General features: G+C 43.8%; 1 protein-coding gene and 1 long non-coding RNA gene across 3 annotated transcripts in view; one reads left to right on the forward strand and one right to left on the reverse strand.

Annotated features, from left to right (window-relative positions):
• The window catches only part of Gab1 (GRB2 associated binding protein 1), an 88072-nt gene that overhangs the window by 16469 nt on the left and 44230 nt on the right, over positions 1–27373 (reverse strand). For both annotated transcript variants that reach the window (XM_036186813.1, XM_036186812.1), the window contains exons 2-4: positions 15033–15327; positions 7761–7977; positions 2489–3090 (exon numbers count right to left, since the gene is read on the reverse strand). In XM_036186813.1, the coding sequence (XP_036042706.1) occupies positions 2489–3090; positions 7761–7977; positions 15033–15327 (1114 nt within the window). The remainder of the gene's footprint in view (positions 1–2488; positions 3091–7760; positions 7978–15032; positions 15328–27373) is intronic.
• LOC118583472 lies at positions 1568–6428 on the forward strand. The gene is made up of 3 exons (XR_004944943.1): positions 1568–1807; positions 2426–2732; positions 6271–6428. It is a non-coding gene; the product is annotated as an uncharacterized LOC118583472 (long non-coding RNA).

The following is a 27373-nucleotide window of genomic DNA, read 5'->3' on the forward strand; positions in this document are numbered from 1 at the left end:
CACAGATCAAGGAACTAAGAAGGCCCAGATATAAACCCAGGCAGCTACAGCCCCTGATGGTTTTTACAAAGATGCCAAAAATACAAACTGGAGAAAACACAGCCTCTTCAACCAACAGTGCTGGGAAGACTGGATCTCTCCCTGCAGAACAAGGAAACTGGAGTCCAGTAGCTCCTCCTGCGAAAGTCAACTCCCAGTGTATCAAAGACCTTACTGCAAGAGCTGGGACTCTGAAGCTGCCGGAGGAGGAGGAGGGCAAACGCTGTGCGCAGAGGCAGAGGACACTCTCAACGGGACATCAGTCACCCAGTGCACAGAGCCAACAATCGGCAGCTGAGACCTCATGAAATGAAAAAGTTCCTGTGCAGCACGGGGAGGCTAGGAGGGTGAAGAGACAACCCACAGAATGGGAGAAGATCGCTGCCACCTACACACCTGATGGAGGGCTGACATCGAGAACAAACTAAAAAAAAGAAAGAAAGAAACACAAAACCACCTAGCCCCGCAGTTCTCAACCTGTGGGTCTCAGCCCCTTCGTGGTGAAATGACCTTTTCACAGGGGTCTCCTGAGACCATCAGAAGACAGATGTTTACATAATAGCAAAATTACAGTTATGAAATAGCAATGAAAGTAACGTCATGGTTGGGGTCAGCACAACATGAGGAACTGTGTTAAAGGGTCACAGCATTAGGAAGGTTGAGAACCACTCATCTAGCCAATAAATGGGCTAATTAAAGGAGTATCCAGTACACAAAGGATGAAGTACTGTCTAACCTCGCTAGCTGTCAGAGAAATGCATTGAGATTCTTCCTTACCCCGGTCAGAATGTTGGTCATTAAACAAAAACAAACAAACAAATAAAAGGAGGAGGGCAGAAGAGGGCTTCCAAACATGGCTGGTGGGAGTGTCAACTAGAATAGCTTCTGTGGAAGTCCGTATGGAGGTTTCCTAAAAACATAAATAGGCAAAAATACACGTGCCGTACGACGCAGCCGTACCACTCCCGAGTGCTTCAGAGCGGCAGATCAGAGACCGCACAACAGTGTTTGCTCCAGCACTGCTCACACCTAGTGCATAGAGCTCGGCTAAGCGTCAATAGCAGAAGGATGGACAGGGACAGTGTAGTCTCTACATAGTGGGATACTTTTCAGCCACAGAGAAGAAGGAATTGGGGCTGGCCAGACAACTCGGCAAACAAAAGCACTTGCTGCTAAGTCTGGGGCCTGAGTTTGTTCTCCAGCTCCGCATGGTAGGAGAGAACTGACTCTGGAGCACTGTCCTCTGCCCTCCTATACATAATATATGAATAAATAAAGGCAAAAACCGAACCAAACAAAGACTGACATCATACCATTTGCAAGAAGATGGATGCAACTTGAGATAATTATATTAAGAGGATTAAACAAATCTTATAAAGACAAATATCATGTTGATGGTTACTAGATTTTACACTGATACACAAAACTGTATGTAACAGAAAGCAGAAACAAAGCTCTCTAGATCAAGGGAACCAACAGGAACAGGGAGAGGGGAGGAAAGGGAGGGTGGGACCATGACGACAACAGGCTCAACACACGGCATTCCTGCTGTACACAAATAAGACTCTTGGAGAACAAGCCAGACCCAGTCCCCACTCCCAGAGTCTTCAGTTTGTGTTTGCAGGCTATATGAGACGGAGCAAGACAAGTGCACCCACGGTCGGCTAAGATGGACAGAGGAGAGAAGACTCGGTGCTCTAAAAATTGAAAACCAGGAAAGGCATAATGGTTTGCTGTGAACAGCGTCACTGCCTATTAGGACAAAAAGGTAAAAACTGCTGATAAAGGGGGAAACCCAAGAGATATGACACAGAAGTGGCAATGGTGGCACACAGACCCAGGCAGGGGCTTGGCTAGGAGAAGGTCTGTTCAGACAGCCCACCTCCGCAGAAGTCCTAGATGGTGGGACAGAAACAGGTGGGAGGCTAAGACCATGCTTTTCCAGTTAGGAGATGATCCAGGTCTTTTCTAACAGAGCAGGCATGCAGACATGCAGGAAGGCAGGCAGGCAGACAGACAGACAGACAGACACACACACACCCTTTAGGTATGTACTGACTTGATATCATGGCTATATGTGTTGGGCCTGAGGGCTATAGAAGAAAAGGGGTAAATACCTTTTAACACCATATTATACTGAAAAAAAAAAACAATTATTGAGAAAAATGGTTTTCCTGGATGTGTATGGATGTGTCTGAATGAATGTGGTATATGTGCGTGAGGGTTTGTTTGCCTGTGAGCCTTCACAGTGAGTGGAGATGAGGGGGATGTCAGGTGTCCTTATCACTCTATTGCCAGGGTTACAAACTTGAGCAGCTGCTGAGATATAAGCTTAGGTCCTTATGCTTAAGTGGCAAACTCTCTGACCCACTGACCCATGTCCTAGCCACTCAGAAAAACAGGCTTTCTATCATTGACCCCGAAGAGAGCAGAAGCTGCCAGAGCTGACCTTTCCGTAACTTGTTCAAATCCACGGTGGAAATAGTATTACTCCGGGATGGCGGCATGCCTGCTGTAGGGATACAGTAACTGCTGTCGGTGTCTGAGGCTGTGCGTGGGACGCCACACGTTTCCACAGGAGACCGGTCATGAGTTGGATGTGGCTTTGGTGGTCGAGGTGGGGGAATATCAGGAATGGTGTCCAGCTTGGATGACTGTCCCAAGGTGCCTTCTGGAAATGTCCGTGGAATCTGGTAAGTATTACCAGGTGTTGGCGGAATGTCGTAACTGATGGATACATGTCTCATCTGAGTTTCTACACTTGAAGTCCCAGTTGGGGTATTGAAGATGTACAGCTCTCCATCTGCTTCAGTACCTGATGGAGATTCCTTTGGCAACACATCATGGGAATAACTCCTGGGCAGGTTATAGAGGCTGGAGTCTACAGAGACAGATGGAGCTCGGGGAGGCGGGCAGTCATACAGCAGCTGCTGCTGAAAAAACCCATTCACTGCATGTCTGCCCTGGGAGGAAGCAGGAGGCTTGTGGGTAGGGACGTTGTCATTGCAGTCTGTTTCAGAAGAGGTGGGCTTTGCAGAGTCAGCGTGGGGTCTGAATAAAATTGTGAATGTCAAAAGTAAAACACAGTCAAGACAGACAGATACAGTTTTGACACACATACTAAAGCTCAGCAATCAAAACGTGGTTTTCTGTTAGATTTTTGTTTTGTGATCCATAAGATTCAAGAAGCATAAATGTTCTTTAGTTGCTTATAATTATAAACCAACAAAACCACCATCAAAGTGCCAGAAGCATTCTCAATAATTTCTGTCCTGTGCTTGCCCACACCCAGCTGCACCAAGGAAACACACACACACACACACACACACACACACACACACACACACACACACACACACACACACACCACAATCCTCAGCACCGATCAGACACCACAGAATTCCAAACAGACACAGGGAACGTATCTTCCACTAAGAACATGCAAAACAAAATAAAACAAAACAAACAAAAAACCCTGGCAATAGTTCAGTTTACAAAGCTCATCTATTGCTCTTTAACCACCTGACAAACTGTTCTACAAAACCAAACACCAAGCAGGAACTGCAGAGGACATCCAGGGACAGCAGGCTTCTTGCTTTCTTCCCTTCTCTCTGAGAGACATTCAAGCCCACACTATTAAGAGGAACTAAATCCACGATGTGGGTGGGGTTAACTAAACCCCTAACAATCTTAGGAAATCTCATTTGAGGACAATCCTGCTTTTGATTTATTTTTAGTACCCGCAAAAAAGATATTATTATTATTCATTCATTCATTCATTCATTCATTCATTTATTTATTTATTGTTTTTTGAGGCAGGTTTTCTCTGTGTAGCTTTGGAGCCTGTCCTGGACTAGCTCTGTAGACCAGGCTGGCCTCGAATTCACAGAGATCCACCTGCCTCTGCCTCCCAAGTGCTGGTATTACAGGCATGTATTTTTATTATTTTTAAAATTATGTGTATGTATGTGTTTGGGTATGTGCACATAGGCAGGTACCCAAGGAGGCCACCGGGGCATCAGAACTCCAGACCTGGAGTTACAGCTGCCTGTGAGCTGCCTGAGTAGGTGCTGGGAACAGAACTCAGGTCCTCCTCCAGAGCCAGACACGCTCTTAACCACTGAGCCATCTCTCCAGCCCTGTCTATTTCTTAGTAACATCTGGCTGTGTTAATTTGCTCCTGGGACCCCTCCCGCTTTGGGGCAGAGGAGTCACACTCCACTGCACTACTTACCTTCCCCTAGCTTCGTTACTCATGCCTTTGCTTAGGGACTGGCACCTCCCTCAGTCTCTGCTGAGGAACGGCCACCAAAGCTGCACACACATCCTGAGAGGAGTCTTTCTCACACCTCCACCTTCTTCAGGGAATGCTGACAGCTCTCATCTTCTCATTGAACTCCGAGGCTCCTATTTACAAAGTCCTACTTCTGTTTGTTTATCCCTGTATGATATAACATCCTTATACTGCTCACATGCCCCAGAGCAAACTGCATTTCCTTTACAAACTAGCTGTCCTTGACTTGCATGGACAGAAGTGATTTCATTCAGACCCTCCAGCATCAGTATCTTTGAAGCCTGATTCCCTGCGACCCCCCACCATCAGTCACGTGAGTCCATAGTCCTCCCTCCCTCCCTCCCCCTTCCCTCCCCCTTCTTCCTCCCCTCCCTCCCTCCCTCCCTCCTATTTATCTGTTCCCTGTTCTGTTCCCACTCTACCAAGTTCAGGCAGATCTCTGTGACATCCTCATCACAGAATCCTCCCCTTACAACCTGCCCACTTGAGCTAACACCAATATTTTCAACACATGGTTTTAATAGTAGTCACTTAATTAGAGAAAAACCTATAGATTCCTAGAGGCTATGGGACCATAAAGCCAAATATTAGCTCACAGTATCAAAGCTCCCAGTAATATTTAATATCACTTATTTGTGTGTGTGTGTGTGTGTGTGTGTGTGTGTGTGTGTGTGTGTGTAGCAGGGGCTGTGGACAACTCTGTACAGTCAGCTCTCTTCCACCTTCACACGGGTTCTGAGAATTGAACTCAAGGTTGTCTGGCTTGTGTGGTAACTGAGCTATCTTACTGATCTTCGTTTTTTTTTTTTTTCATCTTAAAAATAATACTCAAGGGGTTGGGGATTTAGCTCAGTGGTAGAGCGCTTGCCTAGCAAACACAAGGCCCTGGGTTCAAATCTCAGCTCCGGCAAAAAAAAAAAAAAATACTCAGTCCTTGTAGAATTTCTGAAGTATCCATGCTTGCTCTAAAATATGCATTTCATTTAGTCTATGTGCAGGAGCCCAAAGCAGTTGGAGGTAGGGATCACGAGGAAGGCTTCTGGCTCCCACCAGTTGATACTCTAGCGGTGGCAAAGAGTAACTAGTGGGTTATTTCCAACACTACAATAAGACAGAGATTTGGGCACTGGATAGCTGGTATGCAATAAAAACTCAGAAAAGGCTGGCAAGATGGCTCAGTGGGTAAGGCCTTCAGCACCAAGCCTGGGGATGGTCCCATGGTGGAAGGAGAAAACCAAGTTGTTTACAAATTGTCTTCTGCTGTCTACACATGCACAGCACACACAAATATAAACAAATGCTGAAAGACGACAATGAAACCCCACCAACCCACAGGGATGTTTCAATCTATGAGCCTGGAGACAGGCTTCCTGGAGGACCATGTGTATGAGCTGAGTCTTGACAGATAAAAGGGCTATGTGGGAATTACAACCTAGGTGTGAATGTGTAAGTATTTCATGCTCATATTCTCTAGCTCCTTCAGAATGTTCACTCGAGAGCTCCCAGGGCGACTGCACCTCAGGGAACTGTGTCCTATGGAATCAGTTTGTATCTTCACAGCACCTAGCATGCTAGTGGGCATGGGGTGCGTACTTCATAAATATTTGTTATTTAACTGTTACTTTGGCAAAGTATCTTATGCAGTCATTTCTAGAACAATTTCTCCTGTAGCAGTAATGATATTGTGCCAGTGAAATTAATGAAAGGCGCAGTCATGAAAAGAAAACACACTAAATGCTGCCACTGATCAGTTGTCACGTTAAGAACATGACACCAGAAAGTAACAGTGAGTCTCCATCAAGCCAAGCCTCAGTTAGTTAGTGCACTAGGATGCACTCACAAGTGTGCAGTCTTCAATATTCACAGCAAACAAGCAGCGAGTTAGAATTTGACAGTATTAACTAGTGTTGATTCATACAATTTTCTTGCTCTTACAGGTAAAATTCCATTATAACAAACAAGACAAAACCATCTGTGGAATGTTCATGAACTCCTCCCACTATCCTTGGGAATGGTTAACAGAAACCATTTCTGGAGGTTTTAAGCTCTACATTTTTTGTTTGTTTGTTTGTTTGTTTGCTTTTCAAGACAGGGTTTCTCTGTATAGCCCTGGCTGTCCTAGATAGAATTCGCTCTGTAGACCAGGTTGGCCTCGAACTCAGAGATCCTCCTGCCTCTGCCTCCCGAATGCTGGGGTTAAAGGTGTGTGCCACCACCACCTGGCAGATTCTACATATATTTTAAACAAGTATTCTCTGTAATCTTATTCTAACCAAGAATCACTTTTTTAACACTGAGAAAAGAAACTTTTTTGTTATAAAAACAACAAAGCTTACGTTCCTGAATACATTGTTTTATAGCTACCCCACGTGCGTAGTGTGCAGCTCACTGCCACTTTTGTACTGTGAATAAACAGACCTGTTGGCAGTCTGTCACCGACGGTCACGGGCTGTCAGTGGCAGACACTGGCCTGTTTAGTGATCTTCATTTTCTTGTTGTTTCTTTAACTAGTGAAATAACTGTTCTCTGATCTCCTCTGTCACTGCCTTCCAGCTTCTCAATATGAAAAGCCAAAGATGATCAACTTAACATATCTTGGGCTTAGTATAGGACAGGGGTGTGTGTGTGTGTGTGTGTGTGTGTGTGTGTGCATGTGTGTGTGTGTGTGTGTGTGTGTGTGTGTGTGTGTGTAGGGGGTGATAACCCTCTGAGTCAGTCAGACATTCCATAGATTTCTATTTAATAACCTGTAACATCAAGGCTTGGGGGCAGCACTGCTCTGTGGCTGAGGAGGGAGGTTGAAAGGGTCACAGCTTTTAGCGGTCTATTTGACTTCATGAAATGTCATTGTCCCCAGTCACCCTAGCCTCTAGGATTTGCCATATTGGGATTTTACCTGCAGTATTAGTTTCTCACACAGATCCAAAACTGCAGCACACTCACTGCAATGGGACCGATTTGCTTTCAAAATCTTCTAGCAGTAGGTACTCCTCTCCTTCTTCAGAAACAAAAGATGACCCTTGGCTGGTTCATAATCACATGAAAAATGGAGCAAGGTCACCATTTACAAGTCAGTGACATCTGTCAAGCAAGTAACACCCCTGAGTCCCTAACAAAAGCTGCGAGACTCTTTCCAAAGAGCCTTATAGGTAAACTGTGATTGGCCATGATGGCAGAAACTGTTTCATCAACAAAAGACCTCCCAGATAACAGAACCCATTAACAAAGGATTGTTATCAGCTTATAATACAAACCTGCAGTGGAAGCCTACTGAGATGGTTCCATGTAACCTAAAGGTTTTTTAATGTATTCACACACACACACACACACACACACACACACACATGCACGCGCGCATATATGCACATGCATGCACTCACTCAGACACATTCACACCCACACACATATGATGGCATGCACCATGTACCTGGTGGGTTCGGGCTTCTTGCTTTGACAGTTGATCAGCAAGAGGTAGTCTTGTGGATCATCCTGGAGGCCTAGAGTGTCTGGGTGTGGCGGGAGGCTGATGAGCTGGTAAGATGGAGGTAGTGGGATTGGAGAGGCGTCCGGCTGGGTGGAGGCTGACGCACCTAAGGGTGAGTCAGCTGGTGCTTGCGAGGAGTTGCCAAGGGGCTTCACGGGATCTGGAATAGAGTTTCATTTTCAATCTTTCACAGGTCAGACTGCTACTGTTGTAGACCAAGCTATTTGAAAGTTTGGAGATAAACTGCTTCATTGCCCGAAACCAGAATAAAAGATAACAGTGTTGGTGAAAACAAATACTAACTAAGGCCATAGGCAGTGGTGTACATGTGCAACACTAGCTATTCTGAAGGCAGATGTGGAAAATGCTCACTCAGGAGTTCAAGGCCAGAATAAAGCGACACATACTATAATTGATTCTTGTCAAGACATCTGACATCTGAAGGACAACCTTTCCTTTTAGTCCAGGGGTCTAAAGAAGTCACAGTTGAGGCTGAGGAGATGCTCAGTTAGTTGGTAAAGTGCCTGTCATACAAGCATGAGGGCCTGAGCTGAGATCCCCAAAACCACGCAAAGAGCCGAGCAGATCCTGGAAGCTCACTGGCCACCTAGTCTAACCCTCTTGATGAGCTCCAGGCAGAACGAGAGGCTTTGACTCAAAATGGGCAGAGATATAGAAAGACAGCTGATATCGACCTCTGGACCCCATGTGCACAGGCCTATACCCCCTCCCCATGAGGCCACAAGAATGTATCCCTGAAAAAAGTCTTGAAAGCACTTACATTAAAATAAAAATGTTCTATGATCTTAGCAGGACACATTTTTCAATGTTAATTTAATTTAGTGTGCATAGGTATTTTGCCTCCATATATGTCTGTGCATTATACACATGTTTGGTGTCCTTGGAGGGCAGAAGAGAGCATTGGATGCCCTGGAACTGGAGTTACAGGTAGTCACAAGCTTCCATGTAGGATCTGGGAATGGAACCTGGGTCCTCTGCAAGAACAGCCAGTACTTTTAACCACTGAGTCACCTCTCCAGCCCCAAGAAACAGGTTTCTTGTTTTTGGATTTTTCCCCCCTGATCATTCTTTCCTTCCTACTTCTCACTAGGCTGGGGGAAATATATCTAATTCAGAGGCTAGTGAACACCAGTGAACTCTTCATCCTCAGCATCAGAGCCTCTGCTCTGGGCTCACACCCACACCAAGGAAAAGGCAAATACTCAGTGAATGAACAGAAAGGAGAAGACTGAGAGAAAGTCAGGTTTTAAAAGAATAAAATGTGCAAAACATGCTAAAAAATGCTAACGGGATGAATGCTCCACCAACTCTGACTGAATGCAAGCCACTTAACAGCCTGATACCTGAGGTCAGTCTCCAGAACTACATGGTGGAGAGAAGTACGGATTGTTCTCCAACCTTCTGCTCTGTGGCATGCAACTGCAGATGTGCACATGTATACACAGATAAACACCCCCCCACAAATAAATAATGTTAATTTAAAATTTTGAACTATGCATAAACAGCCTCTAATGTAAGATTTCTGTGACAGCCAAACAACTGGCCCAGAAAAAATGCCTGTGTGACCTCACAGGTTGTGACTTCAGCCTCTGATGGGCCACAGCCCTGTAGTGTAGGCCACTCTCCTCTGCCCTGTTTGGATTTCTGACTTTATTTATTTATTTAGATTTATTTATTTATTTAGATTTATTTATTTATTTAAATTTTTAGTTATTTTCAGAGCTGAGGACCGAACCCAGGGCCTTGTGCTTGCTAGGCAAGCGCTCTACCACTGAGCTAAATCCCCAACCATTTTCTGACTTTTTACTCTCTCTATTATCTCCTAAGAAACACACACTGGCTCAAAATCTGCGTACACATGTAAAATCATTTCCCATTTCTTAACTCGGAATGTACCAAGAATATAATTAACACCCATTAAAGGCCTAATAAATCACTGGAGCAAACTCCTAATTGAAATCTACTTAGAAAGCTCGTAAGCACTGCTAAGGTGAGGCCTTCCAGGAAGCTTTCAGTGCAGAGGGGAAGATTATAATTGAGTAGATCCACAAAGAAAAACCAGCTCACATGACCCCCTAACCCCATGTATTGGTTTATACTATTTAGGACCATCATGCTTTGTGTTAAAAGGGGATTGACAAGAATGGGGGGGGGGGTGTCTTATGTGGTGGTGAATATGGTCAAAATACACTATGCACATGCATGAAAATGTCACATCAAGCCTACTGTCATATATAATATATGATAATAAAGATTTAATGGCCCAGTGAGATGGCCCAACAGGTAATGGTGTTTGCTGCCAAGCTTGATGACCAGTCTGTCCCCGGACTGACATGGTGGAAGGAGATGACTCCTGCAGGTTATCCTATGACCTGGGAGCCACTGTCAGTGAGGCAAACTGCAGCTTCTGCAGCTCAATCAACCAGACAGGACCCTGAACCCCTCGCTCACCTCACAACCACTTTACTGTGTTTCAAGGACAAAATGTCTCTAAACTTCCCAAGCCTCTATCCCTCAAACATTTCAAAAACCTCCTTGGAGCCTTTTAATCCGCAGGGGATGCTGACAAATGCCATTGTTCTTATCCAGAGGTCTGATGGCATGAAAATCAATTGTGGGGCAGTTTAGAAAGCTATGAGCCTGGACCCTACCACAGGCACCCATTGAATCACAACTAAAACTGTGCAATAGTTTTAAATAGAAGAGATACACGCCCTGGTTGAACTGCTTCTCAGGGAAATGCAAAGGCCACTGGCAAGGCCAACATGAACCACTGACCAATATCAAATGTTGCTAACAATATGGCTAACAATCTGTCATGCTTCTGGTAGAAAAGCAGTTAGTACAATGACTTTGAAGACATAAAGCTATGACTTTACAAATGCTAAATTGCAAATATCTTATGATGTAGAGGTTCTACTCACATTATGGGTCCAAAAGAACTAAGAGCTAATGTCTATCAATAGACACACACCACATAACGGCTGGAGAGATGGCTCAGCTGTCTTGCAGAGGAGCTAAGTTTGGTTCCTGATACACACACAGTTCCCAATACTTAGCAGGAGCCCCAGCTCCAAGAGATCCAATGCCTTCTTCTGGCCTCCCTGGCACTTGTACTCAACACTCGAGTACACAGACAGACAGACAGACAGACACATACACACACACACACATTTAAAAATAATAAAAAGGATTTTTTGTTTTAAAAAGATACACAAGAATGTTTACACCTTTGTTTGTAGAACAACTGAGATATCCATCTACCAACATTCTAACTGATCCATATTGTATGACAGTCACAGAATAGAATGCTGCATGGTGACTCCTAGGGACTCAATGTTAGAGGAGGTAAGCCAGACTCAAGGATTCTGCTTACATGGCATTCAAAACAGGCAAAAGTAATGAATGAACAGAACTTAAAAGTATCCCAAATTTACTTTGAGGGGGATAGCTCTAGAAAAAGGATTCTCTGGTGGAGTGTGAATGCTGAAATTCTTAACCTGAGCTGGAACTTTAGAGCACATGTATGTTTATATGTGTGCAGACACAGGAAGGCACTAACAATCTATGCCTGCCCAATAGTATAATAGACAATGCTTTAATAAAGATAGTAAAAAGAGAGCTAGGTGTGGAGGTACACACCTAAATTCCAGTACCCAGGAGGCAGAAGCAAGAGAATCTGAGTTTGAAACCCATCTCAAAAAAAAAAAAAGTTAAAAAGAAAAAAAAATGAAATAATTTTTACTTACTAGTTTATGTGTAAAGGTGTTTGCTTGTATTATGTCTGTGCACACTGGCCTGCCTGGTGCCTGCAGAAGTTAGAGGATGTTATCTGGTCCCCAGAACTGGAGTTACAACCATGTGGTTGCTGGGCATTGAATGTGGGTCCTCTGGAAGAGCAGCCAGTGCTTTTAACCACTGAGCCATCTCTTCAGGCCCAGTTTAAAAAAAAAAAAAGCCCTCAATAGTCCTTGATTAATACTGCTTTATGGAAAAGGAGACTCTCAAAGCTCCCCACACACACTTTCTTTCCCTTCCACCTCTCAGAAACTGTCTTTCATGTCTGTTGAGCCAAGAATGACCTTGAACTTGTGGTCCTCCTGCCTCCATTTCTCAAATGCTGGAATTTACAGGCATGTGCCATCATGTCGGGTTTATGTTGTGCTGAGGACCAAACCCAGAGCTTTGTACATGCTCAGAAAATACTCCACTAACTGAGTATGTATATATATTTTTTCTTAAATGTCAGTTTTAGCTATCTTACTGAAGGGAAGAATATCAAACTGAGAATTGCATGTTTAAAACTAAACTACTGTGATCTGGACGCTTTGAGAAAAACAATTCAGGCAGCTTTCTAAGCTCAAGCCCTAAAATTAGCCCAGAGTCTCTGCAGATGCCGGTGGGCTTCCTGTGCCCTGGCTGGACTCCCCAGAGCTTGTTTAGCAGATTTAACAGCTTCCACCTTGGTGTGCTCAAACAAAAAAGTCAGTCTGCACATTTCCAAGAAAAACAAAAGAAACTGTGTTTTATCCTCAAACCCACTAAAAAAAGTCTCCATGGGAGCCACACACAGTTCAGTGTGCTAGACTTTAAACATAGGACAGCCTGCCAGCATTCTGAGTGTTCAATAATAGCAGTGGTCACCTGGGGCAGCGGAAATAACATGGTAGTGATATTTTGAGAGGTTCCTGGAATCAGAACACAGGTCAGATTTTTCCCCCTTGCTTTGTTTTCTGGGGAAAATTAGTTATTCTCACAGGGATCAGGAGGCTTTGCTGTCTGGGCACAGTCTACTTCTTCCCACATCTGGCTTGAAGCTCAAACAGTAGAAGAGCATCTTGAGGCCTCAGCCAACTTTTGGGCCAAGAACAGTGCATATTCAGCCATCAAAATGGCAAGCACAGGGCTTAGGAGCAGACTCAAGAAAGGCAGAAGTACCTACCACTGTTTTGGGATCAGTTATGGGGTATGATCAGAAACAACAGAACACAAAATTGCTGGCAGAGGGGCTGGAGGGATGGCCCAATGGCTAAGATCACTGGCTGCTCTTCCAGAGGAAACGGTTTAACCACAGCATCCACACAGCAGCTCACAACTGCCCATAATTCTAGTCCTAGGGGACCCAACACTCTTCTCTGGTCTCCTCAGACACCAGGTATGCAAGTGGTGCACAACAATACATGCAGGCAAAATACCCATACACATTTAAAAAACAAAAACAAAACAACCCTGTCTGCAATTCCAGTTCCATGGGATCTGATACCCTCTCCTGGCCTCTGCTGGCACTGCACACAAATGATGTGCATATATACATGCCAGCAGAACATACAAATACATACAATAAAAAATAAAATTTAGACAGACAGACAGACAGACAGACACACACACACACACACACACACACACACACACACACACACTTTTTAAAAACTGTGGTAAAGTTTATGGGGAACAGAGACATGCAGTTCTTATCATTTGAAATTGAACATGGCTGCAAAGCTCTTCTCCACTGTTGGGTTTCAACACAGTCCTTCAGATTCCGTGGAGTTATGCACTACAAATGCATGAGGTTGTGGAGTGGCGGGCTTTAAACGCCTTTTTGCAGTCTTACCACCACATACCGAAAAGCAGAATGACAGAGTGATCTTTCTGGCTCTCTAATTAATACGACATAATATTCACTCATCTTCTATAGACTTATTTAAGAAACTCAGCTTATACATCAATACAGTATATCAAGATATTTCTAACAGTGGCTATCTGGGGGAGACACCTAGAAGGAAGCTATGAAACTATGAAATAATAACATCTGAAATATAATTTCCATTCTACTTAGACATAGCCCTGAGCTGGAGCTGTAGAAGAACCAGGGAAATTGAAATCACAAGGATTGATGGAATGGACAAAGAAGGACTTGTGATTAGCAGCGCTGTTCTGGTAACCAGCTCACAAAACACATATTCCACATTTGAATAATAACTGTAGAAATTAGCTCACAGTCTTCTGTCCTTCACACATGATTATGAAGACACAAAGTGTGTAACTTCATATACTGCTGATTTCTAAGGACTTCGGGGTTCTGCCACTAAAAAGGTCACTTCGACTTTAGCTTTTCTCTCTAAAGACCCTCGTCAAGCTGGGTGGTAAAGCAAAAACTGACATTGTGACCAACCGATTCTGACATCTAAGAATCAAGGAAAACGTTTCGTTAAATATAGAAAAAAAACCCACTCAGTATATCTATCACAGCATTTACAGCGTCTCCTTCTCATGAAGATAGGAAGGGCACCCCTGAAGGGGGGAGAGGTCAAAAGGTCAGAGGGAGCAAAGGAGTGTGATGGGACATATATGAGAGGGCTGCTCTCAAGGACAAGTACTTGTGGAAAGGAAGGGGATGAGCAGGAGGTGAAGGGAGAGAAGGGCCGTGGGGGGCAAGAATAACAAAGCGAAATGATGCATGCATGTCTCACAACCTATGACATATGGGACCTATTTTTTGTGTGATAACAAAAGAAAATTAATTAAAAATGTTCTCAGGCCAGTAAGTGCCTAAGTAGGTAAAAGCACTTGCCGTCAACCTGAATTAAAGCTCCAGGATTCACTTACACGGCAGAGGGAGAATACAAACTTCCATGAATTGTCGTTTGACGCCTCCCTCCCCACTCCTTGACCCCCCCAGTCACATACATGCCCCTCCTCCAAATTAATAAGATTCAAAAATGTAAACATGTTTCTTGTCACCATCTTCATGAGGACAGTTATTTAGATCCTGGCCCTTATCAATTAAGTCTCTCAAAACCTGTGGAAGATCTCTCCAAACTGCCTGAAGAGTTAGTGCTTGCTCTAAGTGTCCAACTCCCATTGAAAAACAAAAAAACGAAGCACGTAACTGAAATAACAAAGAATTTTGTAATGCTTCTAAAACTGCTCAAACTAATAACAAAACCTTAAGCTCTGGGTCTGGAGAGATGGATCAGTGGGTAAGAGCACCGGCTGCTCCTACAGGACCCAGGTTCAAGTCTCAGCACATGACCACTCAAAATCATCTGTAACTCTAGTCCCAGGGGATCTGAGGGTCTCTTCAGGCCTTCTCAGGCACTGCACGTAGGCAGGGCACAGACATACATGCAGGCAAAACATCCATACACATGTAACACATTTTAAAAATCAGACAAAATGGTACCATTGGCCTACCTTCTTCTGTGGGGTTGAATCCACAGATGTCGCAGATACATCGAACCCACTTGTTCATGTCCTCTTCACTGTCTGCCACCAAGTAGAAGATCCGGTCGATGGTGTTGATATCAAAGATGTAGCTGTTTTCAAACTCCTTCTTGTTGAATGTCAGCCCGGCATCAACTTGCTGACATAAGTTTAGATCAATAATCCGGATAGGTTTCTTGGCGTGGTCATTTTTGTAGTACTCCAGGACGTCGGGGTCTCCAGTCAAACGGCCACTGCGCAACACAAACCACCTTCGCTTCCATGCCTAGGAACAAGCAAAACAGCCACCTGCCGTCAGGAAGGCACACTCTGCGGTGACATGTTTATGAAGCCAACTATATAAAGGCATTGTCTGAAAAAGTTGTCATATGTTGTATCAGTTCTTCTGTGACACAACAGAAGTCGAATATAAAACTGTTTCAATGAAGAGTGTTGGGAAAATGGTATCAGCCGAAGAACCAGGTCAGACATTATGCCAAGTGAAGGAAGCCGTTCACAAAGGGCAAACACCATGATCCTGTTATATGAAGCACTCAGAGTGGTTAAATCCAGGGTGGGGGGGGGGGCTGTTGCAGAAAGGGGAAGAGGAAAAGGCTCTAGAGAAATGGTCAAAGTGTTTAATGATGTGAACGTACTTAGCAACACTGAACTGGTTAATTAGAATTAGTTAAAATGGTACATTGCCAGTTATTTTACCACTTTAAAACAACAATGGCTTTCCATATCTTAATATGCTGAAGAAGGGCTTGAGAAATGGTTTGGTAGGGAAGAGTCTGCACAAGCATGAGGACCTGAGTTCAGGTCCCCAGCACCTATTTAAAAGCTGGATGAGCCATATGTGCATCTCTATCCCCGCTACACAGGGCAGAGACAAGAAGGGTGGCTGGGGCTTTCCGGCCACCAGCCTGGCTCCATATTCAGTGAGAGACCGCAAAGGCATACGGCAGAGAGTGACAGAGAGTGACCCTGATGCCTTCCTTTGGCCTCCATGAGCTGACATACATGCACTGTCCCCACCGCTGCACACAAGAGAATACACTTATGGTGCTTCCTCGTAGGAGATTTAAACTCTAGAATTCTCTATGTTCTCAGGAGTGAGACAATGGAGGAGGGAGAAGTGGGCTTGGATATTTTCCTGGTTGCTTCCCTGGAATGCTATCAATGATCTGCCATTCTAATGGCATTCTAATCTGCTGCTCTCAAACTACAGAGATCTGTATTCCCAAACTGTTATAGTTCTCTTCCTAACACACACACACACACACACACACACACACACACACACACACACACTATATTCAATATCTCCTTCCTCTATATCTTTAATACCATTTCTGAAGAAGGTCTGGGGAGTTGGAGAGATGACTCAGTAGTTAAGAGCAGTGGCTGCTCTTACAGAGGACCCAGGTTCGGTTCCCAGCACCCACATGGCAGCTCAAACCATCTGTAACTCCAGTTCCAAGTGCTCCAACAACCCCTCTTATGGTCTCCAAGGGCACCTCCAACACATATATGATGTGCATATATACATACAGACAAAACACTCAACACATAAAATTAAATAAGTACAAAGAATCTTTTAGAAAAGGCTGTAATTCTTACTAACCTTCTCTAAAGCCTATATCCATTGGCTAAAGCAGGACTAGATGGCTGAGTCTTCTTTCTCATCTCTGACCCTGAACCCTAAACCATGCCTCGCTGCTTTGAGTTTCATCCTCTAGCATAGACAGATAAATAGTAAAAGGCAGTAAATCTTAGTCATCTTCTAAGATGCAGCCACACTTCAGCATGAATCCTGAAGACAAGGTTGCCCAAAGATGGCACTCAGTGAATGGGGAGGACTGAGACACACATTTCTACAGCTCTAGGAGCATCTAATGTGGCCACCGTTTTGTTCACTGTCACAGTGTGTCAATGTTTCAGTTTTGGAAAACTGTACCCACACACACTGCATGTCCTTCCAGTAATGAGTGGGATAAAGTCAGCCCTCTGCTCAGTGGTTTCAGGGTCCATCCATCACCCAATAGGAGTTTGGTTTCCTATGGTATCATCAGACTGAGAGTGAGCTTCATGTTTGTGCTGCTGATATAAGTCCACCCCCAACTCAAGCACTCCTGTGTCTTCATTAACACCTAGAGATGTGTGTTCCCAACTCAAGTATTCCTCCTGTCTTCATTAACACCTATATATGTGTGTTCATCAACTCAAATATTCCTGTGTCTTCACTAACACCTATACATGTATTTTCCCAACTCAAGTACTCCCGTGTCTTCACTAACACCTATAGATGTGTATTCATCAACTCAAGTATTCCTGTGTCTTCACTAACACCTACAAATATGTGTTCCCAACTCAAGAACTCCCATGTTTTCATTAACACCTATAGATTTGTGTTCATCAACTCAAGTACTCCCGTGTCCTCATTAACACCTAGAAATGTGTGTTCCCAACTCAAGAACTCCGGTGTCTTCATTAACACCTAGAGATGTGTGTTCCCAACTCAAGTACTCCGGTGTCTTCATTAATACCTATAGATGTGTGTTCATCAACTCAAGTATTCCTGTCTTTATTAACTCCTATAGATGTATGTTCATCAACTCAAGTACTCCTGTGTCCTCATTAACACCTATAGATGTGCTTTCCCAACTCAAGCATTCCTGTCTTCATTAACACCTATAGATGTGTTTTCCCAACTCAAGCATTCCTGTCTTCATTAACACCTAGAGATGTGTTTTCCCAACTCAAATACTCCTGCATCTTCATTAACACCTAGAGATGTGTGTTCATCAGAAAGTATCTCTTGTTTAAAACCACCAAAAGCAAAATGACAAGTGCTCCATATCATCTATGTATCACAAATTTGGCAAATTTAACTAAAAAGCATCAACTTAAAAATAGCTTCATTTTATTCTGAAAATACATGAAAAAAGATTACTAATATAATATCCATTTCTTTAGCAGATAACTTGGGTTTAGCCTCCACATCAACCAAATTTTATAAAATTCTGTTGGAGGTGCTAGGAAAGCACCTAGGGGTCTGAGGTAGAAACAGGGGGCCTGAGCAACCTACATGCCAAACTTTAATAATTTTCATACTGTAATCACAAGTGAATTAGTTTGGGTGATAACTTTAGATTTATTATGTTAGAAATATTTTAAATTATATCAATCATGTAAAATTTAAAACTACTTTAAATTATATCAATTAGGTGAATTAAGGGGAAAAAAATCTATGAATTAATCAGTCAATGAGTTTTTGATTCTTCTGAGAATATTGCACCAGGTACTTGTGAGAAGACAAATAAGCTACTTGGGCCTGTGAACCTCAAGGAGTGTAATTCTCAACAGTGAAGGAAACATTTCACACCCATGCAAACACTTCAAGACGTAACAATGCCAGCAAAACACCCATAGTAACAGTGATAAATGGATAGACATTCCTTTGTGGAAAAATATATGCAATCCTTACTGGAAAAACAAACAAACAAAAAAACAACCCACATGCAATTCTTTTATTGGAGGGAGGAGGGTATCGAGATGTTTTTCTCTGTGTAGCCCTGGCTGTCCTGAACTCTGTAGACCAGGCTGGCCTTGAAATTAAGAGATTCGCCTGCCTCTGCCTCCTGAGTGCTGAGATTAAAGGCACCAACATGCAATTCTCCTCCTCCTCCTCCTCCTCCTCCTCCTTTTTTGGTTATTTATTATGTATACAATGTTCTGCTTGTATCTATACTCGAAGACAGCACCAGAGCTCATTACAGATGGTTGTGAGCCATCATGTGGTTGCTGGGAATTGAACCCAGGACCTCTGGAAGAGCAGTCAGTGCTCCTAACCTCTGAGCCATCTCTCCAGCCCCCAACACGCAATTCTTTTTTTTTTTTTTTCTTTTTTGTTTTTTTGAGACAGGGTTTCTCTGTGTAGCTTTGCACCTTTCCTGTAACTCACTCTGTAGACCAGGCTGGCCTCGAACTCACAGAGATCTGCCTGCCTCTGCCTCCCAAGTTCTGGGATTAAAGGCGTGCACCACCAACATGCAATTCTTAAATATCAGTATTTTATTTTTATTTTTGTGGAAGCAGCATTTCATATATCCTAGGCCTGCCTTGAACTCTTGATCTTCCTGTGTTCTGGATTACAAGCATGAAAACACTTGGTTTATGTGGTTCTGAGGACCAAGCATGGGGCTTCCTGCATGCTAGGCAAGTATTCTTATCAACAGAGCGACATTCCCCCACGACTAATATCAATATTTTAGATTAACTTCCCAAGGAAGTAAAGAATGTGTCCAGAAGAAGGCAGAATGGAGCTCTGTAGATGTTCCAAGTAACAGGAAACCACAAGGTGATAGATACACATGAATGTGGCACTGCATTACAAAAAAAAAATCCACTTATTTAATTAAAATAAATAATAGCCATCCTCATCAAATTATCACCTTTTCAGGTGATATCCTACAAGACTCTGCCAGACTCCGCCTCCCCTCCCCACTGAAAGCCTGACACAGCAATGGAGAAGTAGAAAGGAAGAAAACAGTACTATTTATGCAAGGCTATCACAGGAGCCTCTCTCTGCTTAGTGATTTTTCCAAATTGAAGAGGTTCTGTTTTTAAATACAGAAATGACTTTTAAAATTTTAATGGCTCGCAAGGAACTCTTTCTGACATGCCTTACTACATAATTCATTGACCACATTCTCCCGTTCCCCAGTGGCTCAGGCTAAGTAGAGCAGGCATTGGCATCTAAACTACATCTCAGCGAGGCTGCTGGGCTGTGGACGATCAGTAGCCCCACACTGAACAAGTCCACTGTGGGTCTGCACCCTTCTCCTCATCTTTTTTAGGTATGTGGGTGTACATGTATGTGTGCATGCATGTAGAGGGTAGAGATCAACCTTGAATGTCACCCTCAAACACTGCATGCCTTGTTTTGTTTTGTTTTGTTTTTTAGATTAGTCTCAAATTGGTCTGGAGCTTGCCAAGGAGACTAGGCTGTCTGGCCTGTGAGCCCCCCTTGATGCACTCTTCTTTCTGGGGCTGGGCTTAGGAGCACATCCCACCATGCCCAGCTTTTTGGCATAGGTTCCGGGGATCTAACTCAGGTCCAAATGCTTGCATGGCCGGTCTATACCTTCTCAACCGAGCAGCTTCCAGCCTGGTATACAATCTTTCCAGTGTAGTTTCTAGCCTTATCCCTTACATTGTTTTATCATCTATCTCTTCTATCTTCTGTCTTTTGTCTTTGAGAGGACAAACTCGGCATATTCTCTTTTCAAAAGTCCACTATGTTCTTTCTTCCCCCAACCTTCTAGGCCATTCCTTTGTGGCCACCTTCTGAGTTCCCAAAGGAAATAAAGTTATGTAATTTGGGGAAATATTAAATGCACTCTGCGGCCTCATTAAAATGAGATCCGCGCTTTCCGACCTCTTCCATATGAGAAGATTCACAACTGCTCCAAAACACTGCTAGTGTGGTGGGGAAACCACAACCCAGAAGACAATGGGTTGGTAGTTTTCTAGTGTCCCTTTGAGACATGTGAAGTATCACTTTCTGTGTCCTGTTTGATCAGCTCCTCTCTCTCATTCGGTCCTTGTCATGACCAGCACCCAAAGGCCTTTAGAAACTGCGCTAGCCACAGGGGCCAGAGACTCCAGGAGTAGAGTAGACACCATCCAAACATGAACCCTTAAGACAGGAAGCTGCGGCCTGGACACACAGAACCAAGCCAGGCAGCACCTGCCACTTATTTATTTATTTTCAACATGGTCCAAATGTGAACGTTTGTCTCAGTCACAAAATGAGTCACTCTCATTGAATCTGGCCCTGATGAAACCCAAGAAACAAAAGCAATTACATAAACTCACACTTGAACAAGGCAGATACAAAGGATCTCTGGATTGTGAGACAAAGCACAATTTAGCCACAGAATAAAGCTCGATGCTGGACAAGAGGTCTGACATCAGCTCCCTTGCTAATCACAGCACAAAGACGTCTCTGTTTTGCCCAAGCACAAAACAGGCTCACATAAGTCAGTCTTTGTTATCTGAAAATATCTGGGATTCTTAAAGTTTGTCCTATTTTTATCTTGCTGTCTTGGTAGCCCCAGAGACAGCTGAAGGCTGCCTTCCAGCCTTGCCTGAGTAACAGACAAGGCAGATAGTTTTCCTGACCTTCAAAATCAAATGCTCAGATTCATCTTAATTAAAAATTTGTGAAAAACCATTTTAAGTATTAGACTTCCATAATGTGCAGATAATGAAACATAATCCATAAAAGTAGTTGAGAATAATTACATAACAACTTATGGAATTATCATTTCTTACATACAACAAAGACTCCAACTTAAAGCTGAAAAAACAATACAGTACTGACTCCAGTGAATCTGCATATTAATGAGGCTTTAAGTGTTCCACACTCTGATACCAACTCCCCCTGCTTACTGGTCCACTGCTTGCTATAGGAGAGAGCCCAAATTCTCTGACAGGGCATAATGACCAGCCCTTATCTTTCCAGCCTCCAGTCACAACTCAAAGGCTTGCAGTCCTCCTGAGTCTCCTTTCCTGCACCTAACTTGTGCTGTTCTTTATACATATTCCACCCCTGGACTCAGCTCAGCACCCCTCCCCATCCCACCCCTGGGCTGGCTTGAAGCCCTCCAGTCTCACCTCCTTCAAGTCACAGACTGTTTGGTACTCTTACATCCAAATTACTTGGGGAAGCCTTGTCTTCTCACCTTGCCCCAAAGGGAGCTTCTATCAACCACCGATAGTGACACAGTCAGACCCTTTGAAGCAAGGCTAAGAATATGGATGTTTCTCATATGACCTTCACATCACTGGCCTGGGCACAACTGGCCTGAATTCTTAAGACCTTTGAGGAGAGGGTAGGGGGGCAAAAATATTGAATTTGTTTCTCATCCTTTAAATATACAAGAGGATGTTCATGAACTTCAGTTGAGAAGAACTATATAAACACCGCATTTGAGCAAATCAGGCAATGCTAAGCTGAATTTAGGCAGACTTGACACGCTTTAGTGAGCTCTGAAAACAGGTTTCTCAGCTATTAAACAGTATAAACACATCAGCAACAAAGTACAGATGGAATCCTGTCATTTAGTGGGAAGCATTAGAATCCCCACCTGGACTAGCTCCACACCATCCCTTGCTATGCTATTAACAAGCTCACAGAACATTCCTAATTAGCCTGAGCGGTGTTCAGATTCAGTTTTAAAGAAAGAGCACCATTTCTGCTATCCACTTGTTCTCGAAGCCTTCTGTGGTTAGAAATCACTGGAGAACTCTGCTTAGAAGAGGTGAGTAATGCCTTCAGAGCAGCTAAACCATCATGGCCGATATGTGGCGTGCGCAGGGAGCTGGCCTCCAAACGCTCAGTACTCTTTCCAAATGCTTCTGAGCTATTTTTCCAACTAAACATGAGCCCATCCTTTTGTTTGTATTTTTTTTTTTGTATCATCAACAATTCACAAATTATTAAGATCTTGAAAGCCTTGATAAGACAATCTGGTGTTTTCTGCCCACCAAAACTCACCACAGAGAGCCAGTGAACTAAGTGAAAAGACCTCAGGGAAAGACCCCAGAGGTCTACACTACTGAAGTTGAAGCATTTGTTAGGGATGGCACATGAGCCTGCATCTTCCACACCAGGCCATCTCCTGAGCTCTCCTTTTCACACCATTACACTTCATTTCTTTCTGTTGTTTGTACCCCCAAAGACCCACATCACTCACCCAATGATCAACTGCCTTCAAAACCCACACCAAGACATTCGTTTAAAAAGCCCCAGTTCCCTCCCAGTGGAAGCACCTGCCATCTCTCCTCCTCTGTGCTCTTGGTAGACAGCACCAGAGAGCCCACAGACAGCCCCACGTGATCACGGGAGCTAAAGAGAGGTCTCCAGGACCTCTGCAAAGTTCCCATGCACGAGACACAAATGGCCACAGACGTCAGTCTGCATCCACCCAGGAGCTATGGGAGAGAGTCCAGTGGAACTGGCTTTGTTCTGAGGTCTACTAAAAGGTACCACACACCTGATACTTGCGGGGAACCTGGGTGGCAAGTCCTTTGGTGGTCAAAATGCAAACTACACATAATCTCAGAAATCTGGAAACTGTCGAGCTTTTGTCGTTTGGGTTGGGATTCTTGAGGCAGTCTCATGTAGCTCAGGCTGCCTCTCACTTGCTATGCAGTAGAGGTTGGCTCCTGTCTCTATGACCCAGTGATGGGATTACAGGTGTCAACAACCATGCCTAGTGAGAACACTGAATTATTTTATTGTCTGTCTGTCTATCTGTCTGTCTATCTATCTATCTATTTGGTTTTTTAAAACAAGGTTTCTCTGTGTAGTTCTGCCTGTCCTATAACTTGCTCTGTAGACCAGGCTGGCCTCTAACTCAGAGACTCACCTGCCTCTGTCTCCTGAGTACTGAGATTAAGGGATGTGTGCTATCTTGTCTGTCTGAGAACACTGAATTTTTTTCTCTTTTTGAAAAAAGGTTTCTTTGAGTAATGTAAAGGTTTCTTGTGGAACTAGTTTTGAAGACCAGGCTGGTCTCGAACTCACAGAGACGCACCTGCCTCTGCCTCCTGAGTACTGGGACTAAAGTTGTGTGAGCCACCATGCCTGGCTGAACACTGAATTTTTTAATGATATAAGTTCAACTAAAGTTCAAAAGCAGGAAAATGGTTAAATTATGTGATACCTGTACAATAAGTCCATGTAAAACATTTTAAAACCACTTAAAATATATATGAAATATGCCCACAAGATAACTCTCTAATTAAAAAAAAAAACCCAAAAACCGTTACATGGCTCATGACTGTCGGTAATCCCAGCACTTGGGAAGCTGAGGCAGGAGGACTGCCATAAATTCAGTCAGATTGAAACACACAGCGAGTTCCCGGCCAGCCTAGACTACTGAGACCTTGTCTCAAACAACAGCAGAACAAGTAAACAAAAGCTGCAGACTTGTTCATAAGGTATGGTTGGTTCTATCTGTCTGAAAATCGTGTGCATAAACACAACAATGTTTAGGAAAAGGTCAGAAAACATGCATATCCCACTGGGGATGGTGATGAGTGTCACAGGGGTCAGAGGTTCAGACAAGCTGCACATTCTTATTCTACATACTTCAGTATAACCTGATTTTTTCAATGATTTTCCATTTATTACTTTTATAATTGAAATGTTATATATTTTAGTTTATGCCTAAAAAGGCTTTGAAAAATAAAATGAATTTTTAAAAAAAATCTAGGAATGGTGTACATAAAATGAAAAGTTTGTGTTACCCGGAAATGCCATTTTCTTGTTCCTCTGCAATTAGTGAATGAATTTCAAGTTTCTCTCAAATACAGGATTCCAGGATACATCTGGAAGCACCTTAGTCAGGAAATGGCTTAAACAAAGACGTGGTTTTGAAGACTGGATTCAGGGGTTAAAAACAAACAAGCAAGCAAAGCTGGAGAACACTTAAAATAGATAAGCACACTGCCCACTTCCTCTACCTGACATCCATAACATTCTCGTTGCCTTTTAAAAGCCATCAGCTAGCAGTCATGCACTCAGATGTTTAAGTATCCAAAGCATAAAGTACGCGCCTGGGGATTTGCTTTCTCCATTCAAACTACTAAATTTCCAAAATACTGCTCCAAGTGTAAATGAAGTCAAGAAAAACAAACTATCCATGAACAGGGACAAAAGAGAAGCCACGTGCTTTCAAACATGCAGTTGTGTTCCAGGAAGCATTATCTTCTCACTGAGAGCAAAAAAAGGAAAAAGCAGGCTTTGTGGGAATTTCCACCCCGCCAGCTCTATCATTACGACCGTCTGTTCCAAACACACACAAGCCTAAAATTTCCTGTTTTTAAGCCATGGTCACCATTTTCTAGCCTTGTTCTATCTGTGCTAACTTTAGTTTAGTAACATAAACAAGAGAACATGCTGGAAACATTGAAGAAAGGCGCCTCACTCCAAGCTCTCGGCTGTCCGGGGAACTTCCGAAATACCAATTTTCCAGGCTTTGCTTGGATGAAAACAGGTTAGCTAAATTGGTGAGGGTGAAGGATTCTAACAACAATGGAACCAAATTCAACAGTAGCTGGAGAAAGCTTGAGGAGGTTTGTGTAGGCAGTTTGCTACATTGTTGTCTCTCTGACCACTGGGTTATAAATTCTGCATTAAAACAAGCATGCACAGCCACAACAGAAATGTATCAGTGTTTAACATAAAAAGCTGTGCTTAAACTTTTTTCCTAAGGCATGACCCGACTCTGAGACCTTGATGAAAGCAAGCAGAGCTTTCCAGGGGGTGGGGTGGGAGAACTAGCAACAGGCACAGGCTAGGAACAGTAAAGCAGGACTTCTTTAACACTGACCCAGAAACGGCTGCTCTACCTGGGACTCCAGGCTGGGAAACGGAGTTACCAACATGCCAAGCCAGGCATCCCCTGGTGCTAATTCTCAATAGAGCACTTTGGGGCATTGGGGGGTATTTTTTACTAATGAATACTAACTACTGCTTCTATCTAGCTGTATTTCCAGTTGTTGAGACAAGCCCACCCTCTACTCCCAGAGTTCTTACTTATTCTGACCAAGAGAAGGCTGGAAAAAGAAAACCATGCCACTTTCTGCTTCAGCTGGATGAGGCCTTGTAGCTCAACAGAGACAGGAAGAGAGCCAGCCTGCCTTGGGTTCACTGTCTCTTCTCTTCCTCACCGCCTTACACACCGAGATGAAAACCTAGGGGCTGAGGGTTGGTCATCCACGTCTGGGGAGCAGCATTGGCGTCTTGCTCTTCTGGGCAGTCTTGCTCTTTTGGGCAAGAGGCAGCTGCCGTTCCTATGTTACTCAGCCAGCTGAGAGCCAGCTGAGATTTGCAGCTGACCAAGAACTCATATGTAATGGGGTCCCTCTTCTGCGAAGGCAGAGGTGCACTGAGTGCTCCAGTAGAGGCAAGCCAAAGGGCACAAGCGTTATCATGAGCCCGAGTATGCCCGAGCAGACACAGGCGGTGGCAGAACCGGAGCGCTGGCAACTGCTGCAGAGACAGAGCTGATTTTCTGACTTCAGTGAAATTTGGCTGCGGTGGCCTGCAGCTGCCGTGCGGACACTACCGTTTGAAAAGACAATTCCGTAACTCACGGGTAACGCAGCATCTTGCGGCAAAGTCCAGGTCCAAACAATGAGACCCACAGCGGACATTATACTGTGCGCTACTGTAAGATGGGTGTCTACTCTAGACCACGGATGCACATCACTCATTTACAGCCACTGTTATTTGGAAAACAACGGCCTTATTTACATAGATTTGTATTTTAAGAAATGCTGCTGGTGTGGCAGCACGCACATTTAATGCCAATACTGGGAGACAGAGGCAAACAGGTCTCTGTGAACAAGGCCAGCCTGGTCCACAGAGTGAGGTGCGGAGCATGTAGCTCAGTAGGTGGTTGCCTAGAATCTCGTCGATAACCCAGCATCACAGCAAGTTCAAGGCTGGACTCTGCTGCTATGGAGTGCTGTCCTCAGGTCAGGCCACAGCCGTTCCCTCTGTGACTCTCAGCAGCTGTGATTACCCACAGTAGTGGCTCTCCTCCTGTGGGTCTCGACCCCCACAGGGTCAAGATCATATCAGATATTTACATTATGATTCATAACTATAGCACAATTACAGTTATGAGGAAGCAGTGAAATAATTTTATGGTTGGGGGGGTCACCACAACATGAGGAACTGTATTAAAGGGTCACAGCATCAGGGAGGTTGAGAACCAAGGGTTTTACACAAGGCTTCTACACAAGACTGGGCCTATAACACTATACCATGGAGGAAGACAAGGGCTCATGAGGTCCTACCTCTCATCATCAAAGATTTACTGACAGCTAACATTTCTGGAAGGAAGAGAGACATTTTTATGAGTGGTATAGTCACTCGGCTGCTTGCAAACTATCTGCGATCCTTTAAGTAATCCTCAATTAAGTACACTGGTTCACCTGGCTAGACCTTGGTCCATGGTTGGTACCTTTCTGAGGTGAATAGACTTTTTTGTCTCTCCAGGAAAAGTTCACATAAAGCTACATAGTGAAGCCAAGGCCAGTCTGGGCTACATAAGACCCAAAACAAAACCCAAACTAAACAAAAACCCCACCCACATAGTGTGTGTGTGCGTGTGCGTGTGTGTGTGTGTGTGTGTGTGTGTGTGTGTGTGTGTGTGTTTATTTTATCTTCTGGCTGGAGAGTTGCTCAGGAGTTCAGAGTCAATACTGATCTTCCAGAGGAACTGAGTTCAGCTCTCAGCACCCAC

This window comes from Onychomys torridus, chromosome 5 (genome assembly GCF_903995425.1).
Source record: "Onychomys torridus chromosome 5, mOncTor1.1, whole genome shotgun sequence".
NCBI classification, from domain to species: domain Eukaryota; kingdom Metazoa; phylum Chordata; class Mammalia; order Rodentia; family Cricetidae; genus Onychomys; species Onychomys torridus.